At 48.5% G+C, this 16,049-nt stretch overlaps 1 protein-coding gene and 1 long non-coding RNA gene across 6 annotated transcripts in view; one reads left to right on the plus strand and one right to left on the minus strand.

The window, feature by feature from the left end:
* KDM2B (lysine demethylase 2B) overlaps window positions 1-16,049 on the minus strand; it is a 125,478-nt gene that overhangs the window by 87,185 nt on the left and 22,244 nt on the right. For all 5 annotated transcript variants that reach the window (XM_029922929.1, XM_029922930.1, XM_029922933.1 and 2 more), the window contains exons 5-6: window positions 7,480-7,658; window positions 7,162-7,268 (exon numbers count right to left, since the gene is read on the minus strand). In XM_029922929.1, the coding sequence (XP_029778789.1) occupies window positions 7,162-7,268; window positions 7,480-7,658 (286 nt within the window). The remainder of the gene's footprint in view (window positions 1-7,161; window positions 7,269-7,479; window positions 7,659-16,049) is intronic.
* Window positions 2,948-6,219, plus strand: LOC115278461. Its single transcript, XR_003902899.1, has 3 exons — window positions 2,948-3,142; window positions 4,648-4,838; window positions 6,081-6,219. It is a non-coding gene; the product is annotated as an uncharacterized LOC115278461 (long non-coding RNA).

Genomic DNA, 16,049 nt, shown 5'->3' on the forward strand with positions numbered 1-16,049 from the left:
GCGCTGCCAGGGCCCGGCCGAGGACTGTGCAGCCCTCTCTCTCTTCCTTCCTTCCTCGGGGAGCCGGGCGCAGCCTGCGCTCATCCCCGCGCTGAAACTGAACACCCGCGCGGCGCGGCGGCCGCCAGGAAGGAGGAGGGAGGCCGCGGCGGCGAGAGGGAAGCTGGCCGGCCAGCGCCAGGGGAGGCCGCCGCCGCCCACGGCCGTCCCCTCGCCCCGGCTTGGAGCACAAGGGCAGCTCTACAGGCGGGCGCTAAGGAACCCCCGCGCCCCCGTTTTCGGGGAGTGTGGACGCCGTCCGGCTACTGGAGGCGGCCACCCAGCAAAGCCACCTTCCTTAAATGTGTCTACCCATCGGGGTTGGAGGGAATGTCAGATCCCAGGTCTGGCAGCTCCGAGACCAGGGATGCTGCTCTGGCCCTAAGACAGATTATCTCTGTGACCTTGGGCAACTTCCTTTCCCTCCCTGATCAGGTTTTCTCATCCTAATGGCAGGGAGGTGACCTGAAGTTCAACTCTCCATTCTAAGATGTCCCTTACCTGCCCCCTTAGTAGCTCTGCAACCATGCATCATAGAATTACTGTGGGAATTTACTGAGTGAGTGAGTGAGAGAGAGAGAGAGAGAGAGAGAGAGAGAGAGATACATGTTAACACAGTACCTGGCACTATGATTCTTCGATTATTAAATCCAATTTTCACAACCCTCTGAGGTCATTCCCAGGATTGTCCCCATTTTACAGATAAGAAAGCAGAGGTGGGGAGGCCATGACTCACCCAGGTCATTACTGTAGGCAGTGATGATGTTACCCAAGCAGCCTGGCTCAGATTCTCAGCCCTTCTCCCAGGTCTAACCTGGCAAATCCCAAGACTCTCAAAGAAGCAGCGTCTGCAGGTTAGAGTCAAACTCAGGCCCCTGACTTCCGGCTGCAGGAGATGGTCAAGCTCAAATCAGAAGTCCCACCCTCCAGGGCATGCTCACCAGGGCCACAGCCGTCCTCTCATTCTGTCCCCACACCCTTCCCCTAAACCCCAAGGGGGCAGGAGACCTCTGCAGGGGCAGAAATCAAGCTTCTTCATTCTTTGGCCAAATCCTATCTATTGGGGCTATCCACCAATATTAATTAATAGGCTCTAAATTATCAAGTGCTAATAATAATAGCTACTTATATGCATGATATCATTTCACCTTTAAAATAACCCTAGGGTCCCTGGCTGGCTCAGTCAGTGGAGCATGTGACTTGACCTCAGGGGTGTAAATTCAAGCCCCATGTTGGGTATAGAGATTACTTAAAAAAATAAAATCTTCATGGGGCACCTGGGTGGCTCAGTTGGTTAAGTGTCCAACTTCAGCTCAGGTCATGATCTCACTGTTTGTGGGTTCGAGCCCCGCGTCGGGCTCTGTTCTGACAGCTAGCTCAGAGCCTGGAGCCTGCTTCAGATTCTGTCTCCCTTTCTCTCGGCCCCTCCCCCGCACGCTCTCTCTGTCTCTCTCTCTCAAAATAAAATAAAGACATAAATAATTTTTAAATAAAATCTTCAAAAAATAATAAATAAAATCTAAACAAATCAATAAATAAGACAACCCTATAATCCCCATTTTTGGGAAGTGAACACTGAAGCCATCTCAAGGTGGTCAATGCCCTGGGCCAGGGTGTTGCTCCCTTGTGTTACAGGATGGCCCACCCATTAGTACCTCTCTAACGGCCTGCTGTGAAATTAAACTGTGAACATTTTTGGAACTGGGTGATTTTTTTGACCATATGTATGTTCCGCCTCTCTCTCACCGTGGATTTGAGCACCAATCATTGAGCAGGTGTTCTTGAGCAATGTCTTTGACACACAAGATATAGATGGAGTTAAATGAGCTGCAAGAAGGTCCTGACAGCTGGACCAGGCTGTCCTCACAGGAAAATTATTACTTTTTTAGTCACAAATGCCTCAGCTCGAGCCCCAGCAGGGATCACATCAGATTCGTCTGTGTTAAGTATAGCACCCGGCAATACAGCCCTGTAATTATTCTAATCAACTGTGTGACATTGGACTAAATCTTTCCCCCGCCTGGAACTCCGCATTCCCATTTGTGGAACTAGTCAGGGGCCTCTAACTGGTGGTCTTCATGGGTCAAATCAGACCCTAGATGTGCTTGGTTTGGCCAGCATTGTTTTATGTTTTTTGTTATGTTTTTTTAAGAAGAATTTTGGAGGGTGCCTAGTGGCTGAGTTGGTTAAGCATCCAGCTCTTGATTTCAGCTGAGGTCATAATCTCACGGTCCGTGAGTTCAAGCCCCATGTTGGCCTGTGTGCCGAGAGTGCAGAGCCTGCTTGGGATTTTATCTCTCTCTGTCCCTCACCTACTCATGTTCTCTCTCTCAAAATAAATAAATAACTTTAAAAAAAAAAGAATTTTTGAAACTATTCCTATCCACACCAGCCCCTACAGCTGCACGAAGCACTACGAACAGCAGTTTCCTTGTCGGTAAAATGAGAAGAGTAACACCTGCTTCCAGTACGGTTGAGACGTGCATGGGGGCGCCTAGGTGGCTCAGTCGGTTAAGCGTCCGGCTTCGGATCAGGGCATGATCTCACAGTTCGTGGGTTCAAGCCCCACGTCGAGCTGTGTGCTGACCGCTAGCTCAGAGCCTGGAGCTGCTTCAGATTCTGTACCTCCCTCTCTCTCTCTGACCCTCCAGTGCTTGCACTGTTTCTCTCGGTCTTTCAAAAATAAATAAAAAATATTTTTTAAAAAATGTGCATGCTAAGTGTCTAACACGGTGTCTGCAGCTACACATGGCAGCACCGAAAGGCAGGCTTCCTTTGTTCCTCTTGTAAAGGTGTGGATGTAGACAGGAAAAGCCAGAAATCCAGAAGCCTGGGGTGTGGGTGTGTGGCCCACACAGTTCTATGCCTGTGTGACATCAGCAGCCTCTCTAGGTCAGATTCCCTGGGTGATATATTACACAGGGATGTCCATTGCTAAGACCAACAACCATGGCTGAGGAGAGTTGAAAGTAAATGAGCGCTATTGAGATAAAGGCCCAGTGCAAATGTGAGAGAATAAATCGAAAAGCCAAGAATTCTGATGGCAGCCGGAGACTTGTGTCTGCACGAGGCCACTTTGCCCTGCCCACGTCTCACGTCCAATGTAGGCTCCATTTTCCCTACAGCAGGTTGGGAGGTGGGGCAGGGATGACAGGACCCCCGCTTTGTAGAAGGGGAAACTGAGTCCCTAAGAGGAGCTGAGAAACTTCCCGAAGCCACCAGAAACTGCCAGGGGCAGTCCTTGAACCTTGCTCATCCCAGCACCCAGCTGTCCCATCCTGTCTGAGTTTCAGCTTCACACCCAATTTTTTCCCCAGTTCTTCCTGCCACCCCCAGAAAGTACAGGAGGGGGGAATACAATTCACTCCCAATTATTTGGGGGCCAACTGTATGCTCTATGTGGGGTCCCCCTTCCTTTCACTACTTGTCAGTTCACAGCCCATTTCCATTAAGCTGCAAACCTCATTTCTACAAATAGCATGTGAGGAGAGAAAAGATTTGCTAATTTCCCTCCAGAATGCATTATAATACCCAGTGGTCCTGAATGAGAAAGGTATGCCCATGCCAGAGAGGAGATTGTGGAGGCTTTAAAACATACCCACGTAGTCTTCGTAGTCTTCGAGACTTCCTCTTTTCAGAGATAGAGCCAAATTCCCCTCCCCTTGGAGTGTGAGCTAAACGTAGTAGCTCACTTTTAATTAATAGAATACGGTAGAAAGAAACAGCATGTGATTTTTCAAAATTGGGTCATAACAGGCACTGTGGTTTCTTCCTTGCTCTCTCTTCCTCCACCATTTGGGGGGGGGCGGTACCAGCCGCCAAGTCACGGACACTAGAGCAGCCCTATGGAGAGGCCCATGTGGTACAGAACTGAGGCCTCTTGTCAACACCCACGTAACTGGGCCATCCTGGAAGCGGGCACTCTAGCCCCAGTCAAGACAACCTCAAGAGGGAGTATGAGCCAGAAGGAGCCAGCTGAGTCGCTCTTGAGATTCCTGACCCACAGAAGCTGTGCGCTCATGCTGTTGTAAGCTGTTTTAAGCTATAAAGTTTTAGGGAAATGTTATGCATCAATAAACAACTAACTTATACAAGAGGGTACTCCCAAGTAGTTTCACTGTTTATCCGACTATAAGGAATTTTCCAGGACACATAATTCTGGATGGCCAAAACATCCCCGCAGGGTAGAGCTGGAGGGCAGGCAATGGCGGAAGTGCACAAGGCAGCTGACGTTCCTTCGGCCTGCCCTGTCGTCCTCTTTTCCCTTCATCTTGCTTTATTTTTTTAAAGTACGCCCTACGCCCAATGCAGGACTCAAACTAACGGGGCTTTGCTTTATTCACTATAGACTAGGGTCTGAATTTGCGGGCACTCAGGAAACACAGCGATAGATAACCGATACACTAACATATCCTTTACATCTTTTGTCCCCATAAAGTTAGAGCCACCCTCGTGACAACCGCCAGCACCCCTAGCCTTAAGTATCTCAGAACCCATTAAAATTCCGAACCCCCCTCCATGATCCAACTGGGCAAATCCTGGAGCCGGGGAGAAGGCAACAATGAGTCTATAACACTTCTCTCTTTCCTCCCACAAACCTCATTTCAGGTGACCCGTCAGCATGGAAACTCTGACTTCTAGAAACAATGTCATTTTAATTAAATTCCACAGAACCATCTGTGGTCCCAGGGGACTTCATCATCGTGGGATTTTTTTACCTTGCTGATTAACTGAAAACTGCATTCTTCATAGCCAAACCAACAGAAGATTCCCAAGATGACAACTTCCTTCTTAACAAGGTTCAAATCCTAGAACAAGTCCCCAAGGCCACTGACGGGGTTTGTAAATGTATTTGCCCCACAGTCCACCCAAGGAGTCCGAGACACACAGTTCTAGAAAATAGTGCATGAGGCTTTTTTTGGTAATTTGATAGGATTCTCAAGGTATTAATAGAACTTGCTATTCAGAGGAACTTTTCAATAAGGTGAAGAATACACCAAACATCTAAAGGGGGCAAGGAATTGAAATCTAGGTTCCCTGCCCCGCCCCGCGCTTTTTCCCTTCCGAGATATACGTCCCGTACGCCCCCTGCTCCCTCCTGCCCCGACATTTGCCCTCATGGAAGCGACTCACTGCTTTCCCCTATCACTCCACTCCCACCTTCCTCAGTCCACACAGCAGCAGCAGAACTTGCAGAATATGTATCTGCACACATCCCTCTCTGCTTAAGATCTCAGAGAGGTTTCTGATGGCTCCTCAGAGAAACACTGACCCTTCAGTCTGGCACAGCAGGCCCTGAGCAGCCTGGCCACCCAGCATCCAGCACCCGCCACCCCCTCACTAACCTCCCTTCCGCAGGTCCACCGGGCCCTGTCTCCCTGCCCTTCCTAGCGATCCCACTAGGCTCTCTTCCCAGAGACCTCTTCACCGAAGTAACCCCTCTCCCCTGAGGCCTCACCCTGGGGACGATGGCCCCGCCCTCCCTGACCACGAGTACCCAGGTACACAATCCTGGAGCACCATGGATCTCTGCCCTGTGGCCTCGACACAGCTGCAAATTTCCATTGATTTCTCTGATTGTTGGATGAACATCTGTGTCCACATAGACTATAAACCCTGTGAGGGCAAGGAGCTCACCTGGTTTTCTCCCCTGCATTCCCAGTGCCCAGCACCAAACCAATCAGATGTTTACTACATGTGCTGACTGAATCAACCAATCAATCACGCAACCAATTGATCAGAGCTGTGATACACCCCTAACTAAGCTCTGAGTCCCACACTCTCTCCTCCGGCTCTACCTTCATGATTCCATCAAGGCCCTTGGCACTTTCCTGCCTCCACCACCTCCCCTCCAAGTCCTTCCCATCTCCTCTGTCCTTTAAAGCCCAAGTGCAGTGTTCCCAATACCACCAGCCAAAAAGGATCCCCCTTCTCCTGTCCCCGACCCACTTTCACTCTACCTAGGATGAGATGGCACCATACGACACAGTCTCCAGAGGGTAAGGGCTCTTATTCTCATGCTTCTTATTTCCCCATCCCAGGGGCTCCAGAAATTTTGCTGAGATGGAATGGCAAAGGAACAGAACTGAAACCCTCTTTCCTTCCCCACCTTGAGCCCGTTCTTTGTGTTTGATGCAGCCACATCTAAGGGGTGTAAGGAGCTTCAGCTTCAAGGAGAGGAAAAATGCCCAAGAAATAATTAGAGAAAGAGAGAGCTTGAAAGCAAAGCCTTGCGAAGCCAGGGCCAGCGCGCTGGCCTCCCTTACAAAGCCTGGCACCCAGTCTCCATTCACTCTACTTCAGGGTGGAGTGAATGGAAACCTCACAGCCTTCACACCCCTGGGGGCACTCCTGGCAGCAGGGCTGAGCAGAGAGATGCTAATGGATTTGGAGCCGCCAGAGCCAACTCTTCTAGGAAGCCCAGAGCAGCAGGCCTGCCCAGGACGGCCAGCATCTCCTTCCCATTCGGAGACAGAAACGCAGACGGCCTAAGATGGTGGGAGCCCCGACAGCCACAAGGGTCCCCAGGGTCCATTAATGAAATTCTAGAATGTGGAGGGGATCATTGGTGCCTCTGTCCATGTTAAACAGCTGGTCTCAGGACTTACTGGTCCATATCTAGTGATGTTCCTGCAATCTGCAATTAGATGTGGCCACCTTCCCGGCCTGGAGCCGACCTGCCACTTCAAGACACCACCTAAGGAGTGTTTGGGAAGTAGCCCTTGGGTTCTGATGGGAAAGGTTGTGGATCAGAGGCCCTGGGTCTCAACAGCAAAAGGCAAAACAACACCAGATCCCTCCCCAGCCCGTGGCAAAAGCATAGTGTCCACGGCGAGTGGGTCTCTGCCCACTCCCAGGGCTGGCCGTCGCTTGGCAGGAGTGGCTAAAGGAACGGCAAGCACACACATGTACAGAGACGGTCCCCATTATTCCTCCTTCTCACTCAGATCACATGACCCGAGGGAGAGCTGGCAAGGAGGCCAAGGAGGACCATCTGGATGGGGAATGCAAGGTGCCAACCTGCCAAGGACCCCCATCCCTTACATCCCAGCAGCACCGGCGGGGCTAGAAGACCCCCTCCTCCCCCACACCCAGCTCCCACCACTAGCCAGGCAGTCTTACTTCTTCACTTTCGGGTATTTCATCTCTGCAATGGCGTTCGTGGCTTCTGTCTGCTTCTCCTTCAGATGCTGGGGCCACATGTTGTCCACCCAGTCCACCAGGTCTACCTGAAAGCCAGACTGCTGTCAGCACTTCCTGTCTTGGGGTGCCCTTCGGCTGGGCTCCCTCACCACCTCCACCCTTCCTCGTGCTCCCCACGCCCCTCCTGCCCCTCCCTGGGCCTGCTGCTGGCTGGCCTCAGGTCTGGGCAGCAGGTGAGGTGGGGCGAGGGGAGGAGGCGGGAGGCGTCCGGGAGGGGGGCCGCGGCAGGGGGCCTACCACGGTCGGCCGCTTGACCAGGTGCTCCAGCTTGGTGTGGCTGAACTCAAGGCTGATGACGTTGTACAGCTTGTCCCGCTGAGCCTCGGGCGTCTCGTAGTACCGCACAAACTGGGACATGCTCATCTCCGCACCCTTCTGCGTGTTCACGTCCATCACGTCCACCAGCCGACGGCCGCCTAGGGGCAGAGTCCACGTGCTGGTGGCTCCTGACAGCTTGGGGCCCGGATCAAACTTGGGGTCCCCATAGTCAAACCCTGCCTCCCCGCTATGCCTGTCTGCTCCATCACCTCATCTGCTTGGTTTTCCTCACTGCATCTCTCTCCACGGCGTCCCTGCACCCCCACGGCCTCCACGCTGTTCCAATCCAACCTTACTGCTCTCCGAGACCACCTCTTCAGGGTCTCCAGACTACCCCCTCCTTCCAGAACATCCTCAGCGGTCTCCAGACTACCCACTCCTGTCCATTCTCCACAGTATTGACAGTGTGAGCTTTCTAAAACAGAGACCTGACCCTGGACACTCCTCTCTGCTCAAAACCTTCAGTGATCCACACTGCCTACTGAAGAATCTCTTGGCATGGCATTCAAGGCCTTTCTGTTTACTCACAGCACTAGGATAGTCCTTATTTCTACAGAAAACTAGCTATCTCCCTCCCTGGTCTGTGAGGCCAGGAAAGTTACCTGACTTCTCTGAACCTCTGTATCTTTATCCTGCTTTCATTTTTTTTAAATCTTTTTTAGGGGCGCCTGGGTGGCTCAGTTGGTTAAGCATCCAACTTCGGCTCACGTCATGATCTCACGGTTTGTGGGTTCGAGCCCCACGTCAGGCTCTGTGCTGACAGCTCAGATCCTGGAGCCGGCATCGGATTCTGTGTCTCCCTCTCTCTCTGACCCTCACCCACTCGTGCACTCTCTCTCTTTAAGCATAAATAAAAAACATTTAAAAAAAATTTTTTAATAAGAATAAAAAAATAAACTCTTTTTTAATGTTTTTATTTTTTTATTGTTTTATGTCTTTATTTTATTTTGAGAGCAAGAGACAGAGAGTGAGGGGGGAGGGGCAGAAGAAGGGGGAGACACAGAATCTGAAGCTGTCAGCACAGAGCCCGATGTGGGGCTCGAACCCACAGACTGTGAGATCATGACCCGAGCCAAAGTCGGCCACTCAACCAAGCCACCCAGGCACCCCATGTTTTTATTTTTGAGAGGGGGAAGGGGCAGAGAGAGAGAGAGGGAGACACAGTGGCCAAAGCAGGCTCCAGGCTCTGAGCTGTCAACACAGAGCCTAACGTGGGGCTTGAACTCGTAAACCATGAGATCATGACCTGAGCCGAAGTCAGATGCTTAATTAACTGAGCCCCCCAGGCGCCCCTGCCATCTCTTTTCATAGACTAACTGTGAGGATTCAATCAGATGATGCTCACAGAACTACTTGCAGGGTCTGGTACAGAAATGTTTGGGTCTCCCCATTACTCTCTGGACCTAATCACAGTTCCTGAATGTGTTTCGTTGGCTTTGCTGGCTTTCTTCCCTACTACTCCATAGTCATCGCCAGGGCACAGGTCTTGTCTGTCTTGCTCACTATTTTACCCCACGCATCGAGAAGAGAGCCTGGCACATAGCGGGAACTCAGTACCTATTTGTGGAACAAATAAGGGTGGCATGTTGGCTGTCCCACGCACCATGTGACATATGACTTCTCACGGGAACCGCCGCTGAGCTAGAAGGAATGAGGGGCACCCTTCTTGGCAAAGCCCAGCCTCGCATCTCAGGACAGAGCCACGCTGCCTCCGGCTGCTTCCCAGAGACAAGGCACCAAGCTCAGGACTGGGAGACAGGAGCATTCAGCGCGAGCCCTGGGACCACCAGCAACAAACAAAGCTTCAAGGAAATCACAACCCTTCCAAGGACTCTACTTCTCCATCTGTAAGATGGAAATAATAATGGCTCCAGACGTGCAGCCAATGTAGAAGGAACCACCAGAGTAAGCGCCGTGAGCGGGGAGAAAACAGACACACAGCAGATTGCCAATTTCGTGGTGATTGAGGAAGAAAGCTGGCCCCTCCTGCCTGTCAGGACCCAAAATAAGCATCAGGACTGGAATGAGGAGCCCGCCATCTGTTAAGGAAAGACCTCAAGTCCGCATTAGCTCAGTGACAAATACATGATCCATGGAAACTCAGAAATGCATAAACCAGAGGAAAAAAGAAAGAAAAGAACAGGAAGCAGGAGAACCCCTTGTTCAAAGCTACTCCAAGACAAAGAGCAAAGCAAGCAAATGACAACGTGTGGGCAAATCTGGCCCACAAGCTACGAAAGGTTTTTACGCCTTTAAGTAATGAGGGAGGGGGAAAGAAAAGACTTTTTTTAATTCATTTATTTATCTGAGAGAGAGAGAAAGAGCACAAGCAGCAGAGGGGCAGAGAGAGGGGAGAGAGAGAATCCCAAGCAGGCTCCCTACTGCCAACACAGAGTCCGACGTGGGGCTCAAATTCACAACCCATGAGATCCGGGCCTGAGCTGACATCAAACGCTTAACTCACTGAGTCACCCAAGCACCTCTCAGGAAGAAGAATATTTCATGATGTGAGAATAGTACAAAACTCAAATTCCTGGGTCCATATATAAAGTTTTACTAGCACACAGCCACATTCTGGTTCACACAAGATCTTGGGCTGCGCCCAGGCTGCCAGGGCTAAGCGGAGAGGCTGACATGGACTAAATGGTTGGCAAAGCCCAAAATACTGGCTCTCTAGATCTTTACAAAGTTTGCCAACCCTTGAATAAGATAAAACCCTCATGGAACTTAATGCTGTTGTGAGTACTATTCCATTCTGATTCCGTGTAATATACCCAGCTCTGTACACAGAGCCTGCCTTATAAGAGGCCCAAGTTCAATATTTGCTGAATTTATACACAGTGCCTTTCACACAGCAAGAACTGAATAAGAAAAGTGATCCCGTAGGCACGTGCGAAAACCTGGGTGTTACTATCTTTTGGGTTCAATATCTAATTTTTCATAACCACCCCAGATGCTAGGTAGGATTGTACTTGTCTTATAAATGAAGAAACTTGGGGCACCCGGGTGGCTCGATCGGTTGAGCGTCCGACGTAGGCTCAGGTCATGATCTCATGGTCCATGGGTTCGAGTGCCATAATGGGCTCTTTGCTGATAGATCAGAGCCTGGAGCCTGCTTCGGAGTCTGTCTCTCTGTCTCTGTCTCTCTCTCTCTCTCATCCCCTCCCCTGTTTGTGCTCTGTCTCTCTCTCTCTCACTATCTCTCAAAAAATAAATAAGCATTAAGAAATTTAAAAAATAGTAATAATAGATGAGGAAACTAATGTCTACAGACAAAAGGATGGGCTCAAATCGTCCAGAACATATTCTACCAATCAGAACAGTTAATATTCACGAAGGACAGGTAAGCTGTCTCCACAGGTTGTCTTAAGTTAATTGTGGTTCTGTGAGGTAGTACTTCACTTATACCCATTTGACAGATGAGAAACTTAGGCTCAGACAACTAACTAGACTCAAAATGCCCAGTTAATGAGCAGCAGAACTGCAATGTGAAGCCAATTCATTCTAATCCAGCGCCTGGGCTCCTGTCCCGCAACTCCTGTCCCTGTCCTATGCAATACTGAATCCAGATCACATGCTATGGTTGAAAAATGATCTCCGCCTTCAGTGACTGGCTCCTGACCCCACAGATCCTGGGAAGACTCAGAGAACAGCTTTGTTTTTGCCTCGGGAGTACAGATCCACCAGGGGGCATCCCTGAACTTTGCTGGAAATTCTGGCCTGCTCTGGACAGTGCTGGCTCGGACCTCACCGAGGGCTCCTGGAACAGGTAGGCTCTGCTCGGCTTTTCTGGGAAGCCGACCTGGCAGAGAGCCTGCTGTGACAGTGGGGGAAGGGGCAGAAGAACAGGCGGCCAAACCCTCCCGGTCCTTTGGCCAGCCTCCCACCTCCCCCAGCCTCTCCTTCCTAACTTTGCACGAGGTCAAGTCTAAGAAGCCCCCTGTGGAAGGACTGCTGGGCCAGTAGATGGCAATCACAGACCTAGAGGCTCATGAAAGTCAGCACTGAAGACTGGAGCTCAGCTGCCTCTATCAGAACAAATTAAGGTAAGACTTAAGGGTTCAAACCCAAGCTGGACCTTGGGCCTCTTAGCTTCTCTATCAGTTTCCCCATCCGTAACATGGGGACAAAAATGGCAGCTTGCCCATGGGTTGACCTGAGCCTTAAAGGAGATAATGCACATGAAACACTTTCATAACGTGCCTGAAGATAGGTACTGTTACCTAACTTGCCAAGTTCATCCATAATTACAGGTGGAGAAAATTAAGCAGTAGAAAAAGACATTTAAATCTCTGGCAGCCAGTCCAGTGGACTAACTCCTTAAGATCCTAAAACATAACAAGGATGACTAACAGGTGTGAGGGTTTTATGGAGGGTGATAACAATGTCCTTAAATTGACTGTGGCAATGTTTGCACAGCTCTGTGGACAGATGAAAAGCCACTGAATTGGACACTTTAAATAGCTGAATTATACAGCATTGAATTATACCTCAATAAAAATGTTATTAAACAAAAAAACTCAGGCACTAAATGACCAACAAAGTTGGTTTTTCTAAAAGTAACTTTTCGGGCAGCTGGGTAGCTCAGTTGGTTGAGAGTCTGACTTCAGCTCAGGTCATGATCTCATGGTTTGTGGGTTCGAGCCCTGCATCAGGCTCTGTGCTGACATCTGGGAGCCTGGATCCTACTTCTGAATCTGTGCCTCCCTCTCTCTCTGTACCACTCCCCACCTCTCTAATAAATACATAAACAAAAATTTTAAGTAACTTTTTTCTTTCAAAAGTCTCCCATCGGCACACCTGCATGGCTCAGTAAGTTAAGCATCCAACTCTCAATTTCAGCTCAGGTCACTATCTCATGGTTTGTGAGATCAAGTCCCACATCAGGCTCCAGGCTCCAGGCTCAGAGCCTGCTTAGGATTCTCTCTTTCACTCTCCCTTTCTCTCTGCATCTCACCTGCTCACTCAAGCATGGGCTCTCTCTCAAAATAACTAAATAAACTTGGGGCGGGGGGGAGAACATGATACTCAGTGAAAGAAGCCAGACACCAATGGTCACATTTTTTAAAATTTCTTTTTACATTTATTTATTTTTGAGAGACAGAGACAGAACACAAGTGGGGGAGCGGAAGAGAGAGAGGGAGACATGGAATCCGAGACAGGCTCCAGGCTCTGAGCTGTCAGCACAGAGCCAGATGCAGGACTTGAACCCACAAACCGTGCGGTCATGACCTGAGCCGAAGTTGGTCGCTTAACTGCAATGGTCACATATAGCACAAAGCCATTTATAGAACATGTACAGAAGAGGTAAGTCCACAGAGACTGGAAGTAAATTAGTGGGTGCCAGGGGCTGGGGGACAGGAATGAGGAATGAGTGCTAATGGGTACGAGTTTCCTTTCAGGGTGAGGACAGTGTTTTGGAACCAACAGAGTCGTTAATGGTTGCTCAACACTATGAATGTACTAAATGCCACTGAATTGTGTATATTAAAATGGTTAGTTTTATGTTATGTGAATTTTATCTCAATAACTTATTTTTCTGTTTCTTTTAATTTTTTTTATGTTTATTTATTATTGAGACAGAAACAGAGCATGAATGGGGGAGGGGCAGAGAGAGAGGGAGACACAGAATCTGAAGATAGGCACCAGGCCCTGAGCTGTCAGCACAGAACCTGACGTGGGGCTCGAACCCACGAACCATGAGATCATGACCTGAGTCGAAGTCAGTCGCTTAACCGACTGAGCCACCCAGGTGCCCCTCTGTTTCTTTGTTTTAAGTTTTATTGATTTTGAGAAAGAGAGACAGAATGCGAGTGGGGCAGGGGTACAGAACAAGAGAATTCTAAGCAGGTTCTGCGCTATCATCACGGACCCTGACACAGGGCTCGAACTCACAAACCGTGAGCCAAGGTCAGACACTTAACTAACAGAGCCACCCAGACATGCACGATAAATTATTTTTCAAAGCAATGTAAGATATTAATTTAAATCTCATATACTTCCTCCAATCTGACGTGAACAAGAACTTCATTTCTTCCGATCTCTCTCTCTCACTTTTACCTAATTGTTTCTTGTGTGAATCTCCCTTCATCATGGATCAAGAGACAGGGCCACGGAAGGTTTCAGCGTCTCTCTCTACAGAGGCTACAGAACTGCCCACAATGCCCTTCCCTCCCCCTCGGAGGCGCTAGGTGCTTGCGTGGGCTCAGTTCTTCCTGACGCAACAGACCTTAGGGACGCAGGCAGAGGTGGGAAACCCTACAAGAGGCCAGGAAATGTTAAATACAATTCAGGACGGTAGTGGAATGGTGGCCCTCCAAAAGATTTACCCAAAACTTCTGAATAGGAACTTATTTGGGAAAAGGGTCTTTATAGAGGTAATGAATGTGAGGATCTCAGGAGGAGACTGTCCTGGACTGAGGATGGGTCCTAAATCCAATCACTGGTGTCTTGAGAAGAAGGTCAAGGTCAAGTAAAAGATGGAAACAGAGAACGCAATCACGTGTCCATAAGCCCGGAGTTACCAAAGGCAGGAAGAGGCAAGGCAGGAGTTTCCTTCAAAAACTCTAGGAGGAAGCAATGCAGTCAACACCTCGATTTTGGACTTTGGCCGCTAAAACGGAGAGAATGAATTTCTGTCTTTTAACCCACTTGGTTTCTGGTACTTTGGTATGGAAGCCCCAAAAAATAAGACAGCGGCCACCTCTGGGGCAGGAGGGTCTCCCCGAAACATGTAAGGAGCTACAATGCTTCCTAACCTGGGTGGCAGGCATTCGTTTTTGTTTTTTTAATTTTCAGCATATATAATACATTCCACATGCAAAAATGGATCAAAGGACTCAGATGTTTCAAGTTCCCGTCTTTCCTCAGAGCATAAGAGCTTTAGACAAAGTACCCCCAATGTCCTCATCTGCAACAGAAAAGTAAGACCATCTACCTCAAAAAAGTTGTGAAAAAATGTTTTAATTAAAAATTTAATTAATTAAATTTAATATTTAATTTTAATTAAAACTTTTGTTTAATACTCAATTAATGTTGGAGGCAAATGAAAGGCTCCTAAGGGTACCAAATGTGCTGTGGCATCTCACTGCATACAAGCTAAAGATTTGGGGCCACTCAGATGACTCAATCTGTTGAATGTCTGACTTCGGCTCAGGTCATGATCTCTGGGTTCATGAGGTCAAGCCCTGCATTGGGCTCTATGTTGTCAACACAGAGCCTGCCTCAGATCCTCTGTCCCCCTCCCCTCTCTCTGCTCGTCTCTGGCTTGCACTCTCAAAAATAAATGAACATTTTAAAAAAAGCTAAAGATTTGTATGCAAGTCACAGCTTCCCATCCTGCCAATCTAAAATGACAAGATTGTTGGGGCGCCTGGGTGGCTGTGTCAGTCAAGCATCTGACTCTTGATTTTAGCTCAGGTCATGATCTCAGGGTTTGAGAGCTCAAGCCCCATGCTGAGCCCCGGGGCTGAGCAAAAATTCTCTCTCCCTCTTCCTTGGCTCCTCACCACCCCCTCCACTACTCACTCGGTCTCTCAAAAAAATAAATGAATAAAATAAAATGAAATGACAAAATTGTACATATCAACCCCTTTTCTTTCAGAACGCTTCTGACTCACTAACCTGATTCCCAAACTTGCACAATAAAACTAATGCACAATAAATGTATGATTTTGACAACGCTAAAATAGTAGGTCATCACATCAATACTATTCTATCAAGTTGGTACTATGTATGATGCCAACTCACATACAACCCAAATCAAAGACTATAATAAAAACACGTCAAAAAACAAAACGGCCCAAATCTAGTTCTAAAAAATCCTCTTAAAACTGGGTACATTTATCAGTTTTTGTTAGTGTCTATTATATACACACACATGTGATATACACATAATGCATGTAATATGCATGTGTGTATAAATATGGCACATATATAAGCAATAATATAGACATATATTAACACATACATGTATCTTAATGTACCACGTATTTACATTTAGAAAAACTCTGAAATAAATTCAATGTCATACAATCAGTTATTCATGGTAAGTACATGGCAATGTACAAGTTACTGACATATATTTTATATTTCACTGAAGTTTATTTATTTATTTATTTATTTATTTTTGAGAGGCAGAGAGAGACAGCATGAGCAGGGGAGGGTCAGAGAGAGAGGAAGACACAGAATCTGAAGCAGGCTCCAGGCTCTGAGCTGTCAGTGCAAAGCCTGACGTGGGGCTCGAACCCACGAACCGTGAGATCATGACCTGAGCCGAAGCCAGAAGCGGGACGCTTTAACCAACTGAGCCACCCAGGCGCCCCATCACTGAAGTTTATTTGACACACAATGTTGCATTAGTTTCAAGTGTACAACAGGGATTTAACAAGTCTCTGGGTCATGATATGCTCCGCATAAATGTAACTACCACCCGAAGCCCTACGACGTGGGTACAATACCCCTGACTGAACCCCCAACCTGCAGTTGCA

This window comes from Suricata suricatta, chromosome 14 (genome assembly GCF_006229205.1).
Source record: "Suricata suricatta isolate VVHF042 chromosome 14, meerkat_22Aug2017_6uvM2_HiC, whole genome shotgun sequence".
In the NCBI taxonomy this organism is placed as follows: Eukaryota; Metazoa; Chordata; class Mammalia; order Carnivora; family Herpestidae; genus Suricata; species Suricata suricatta.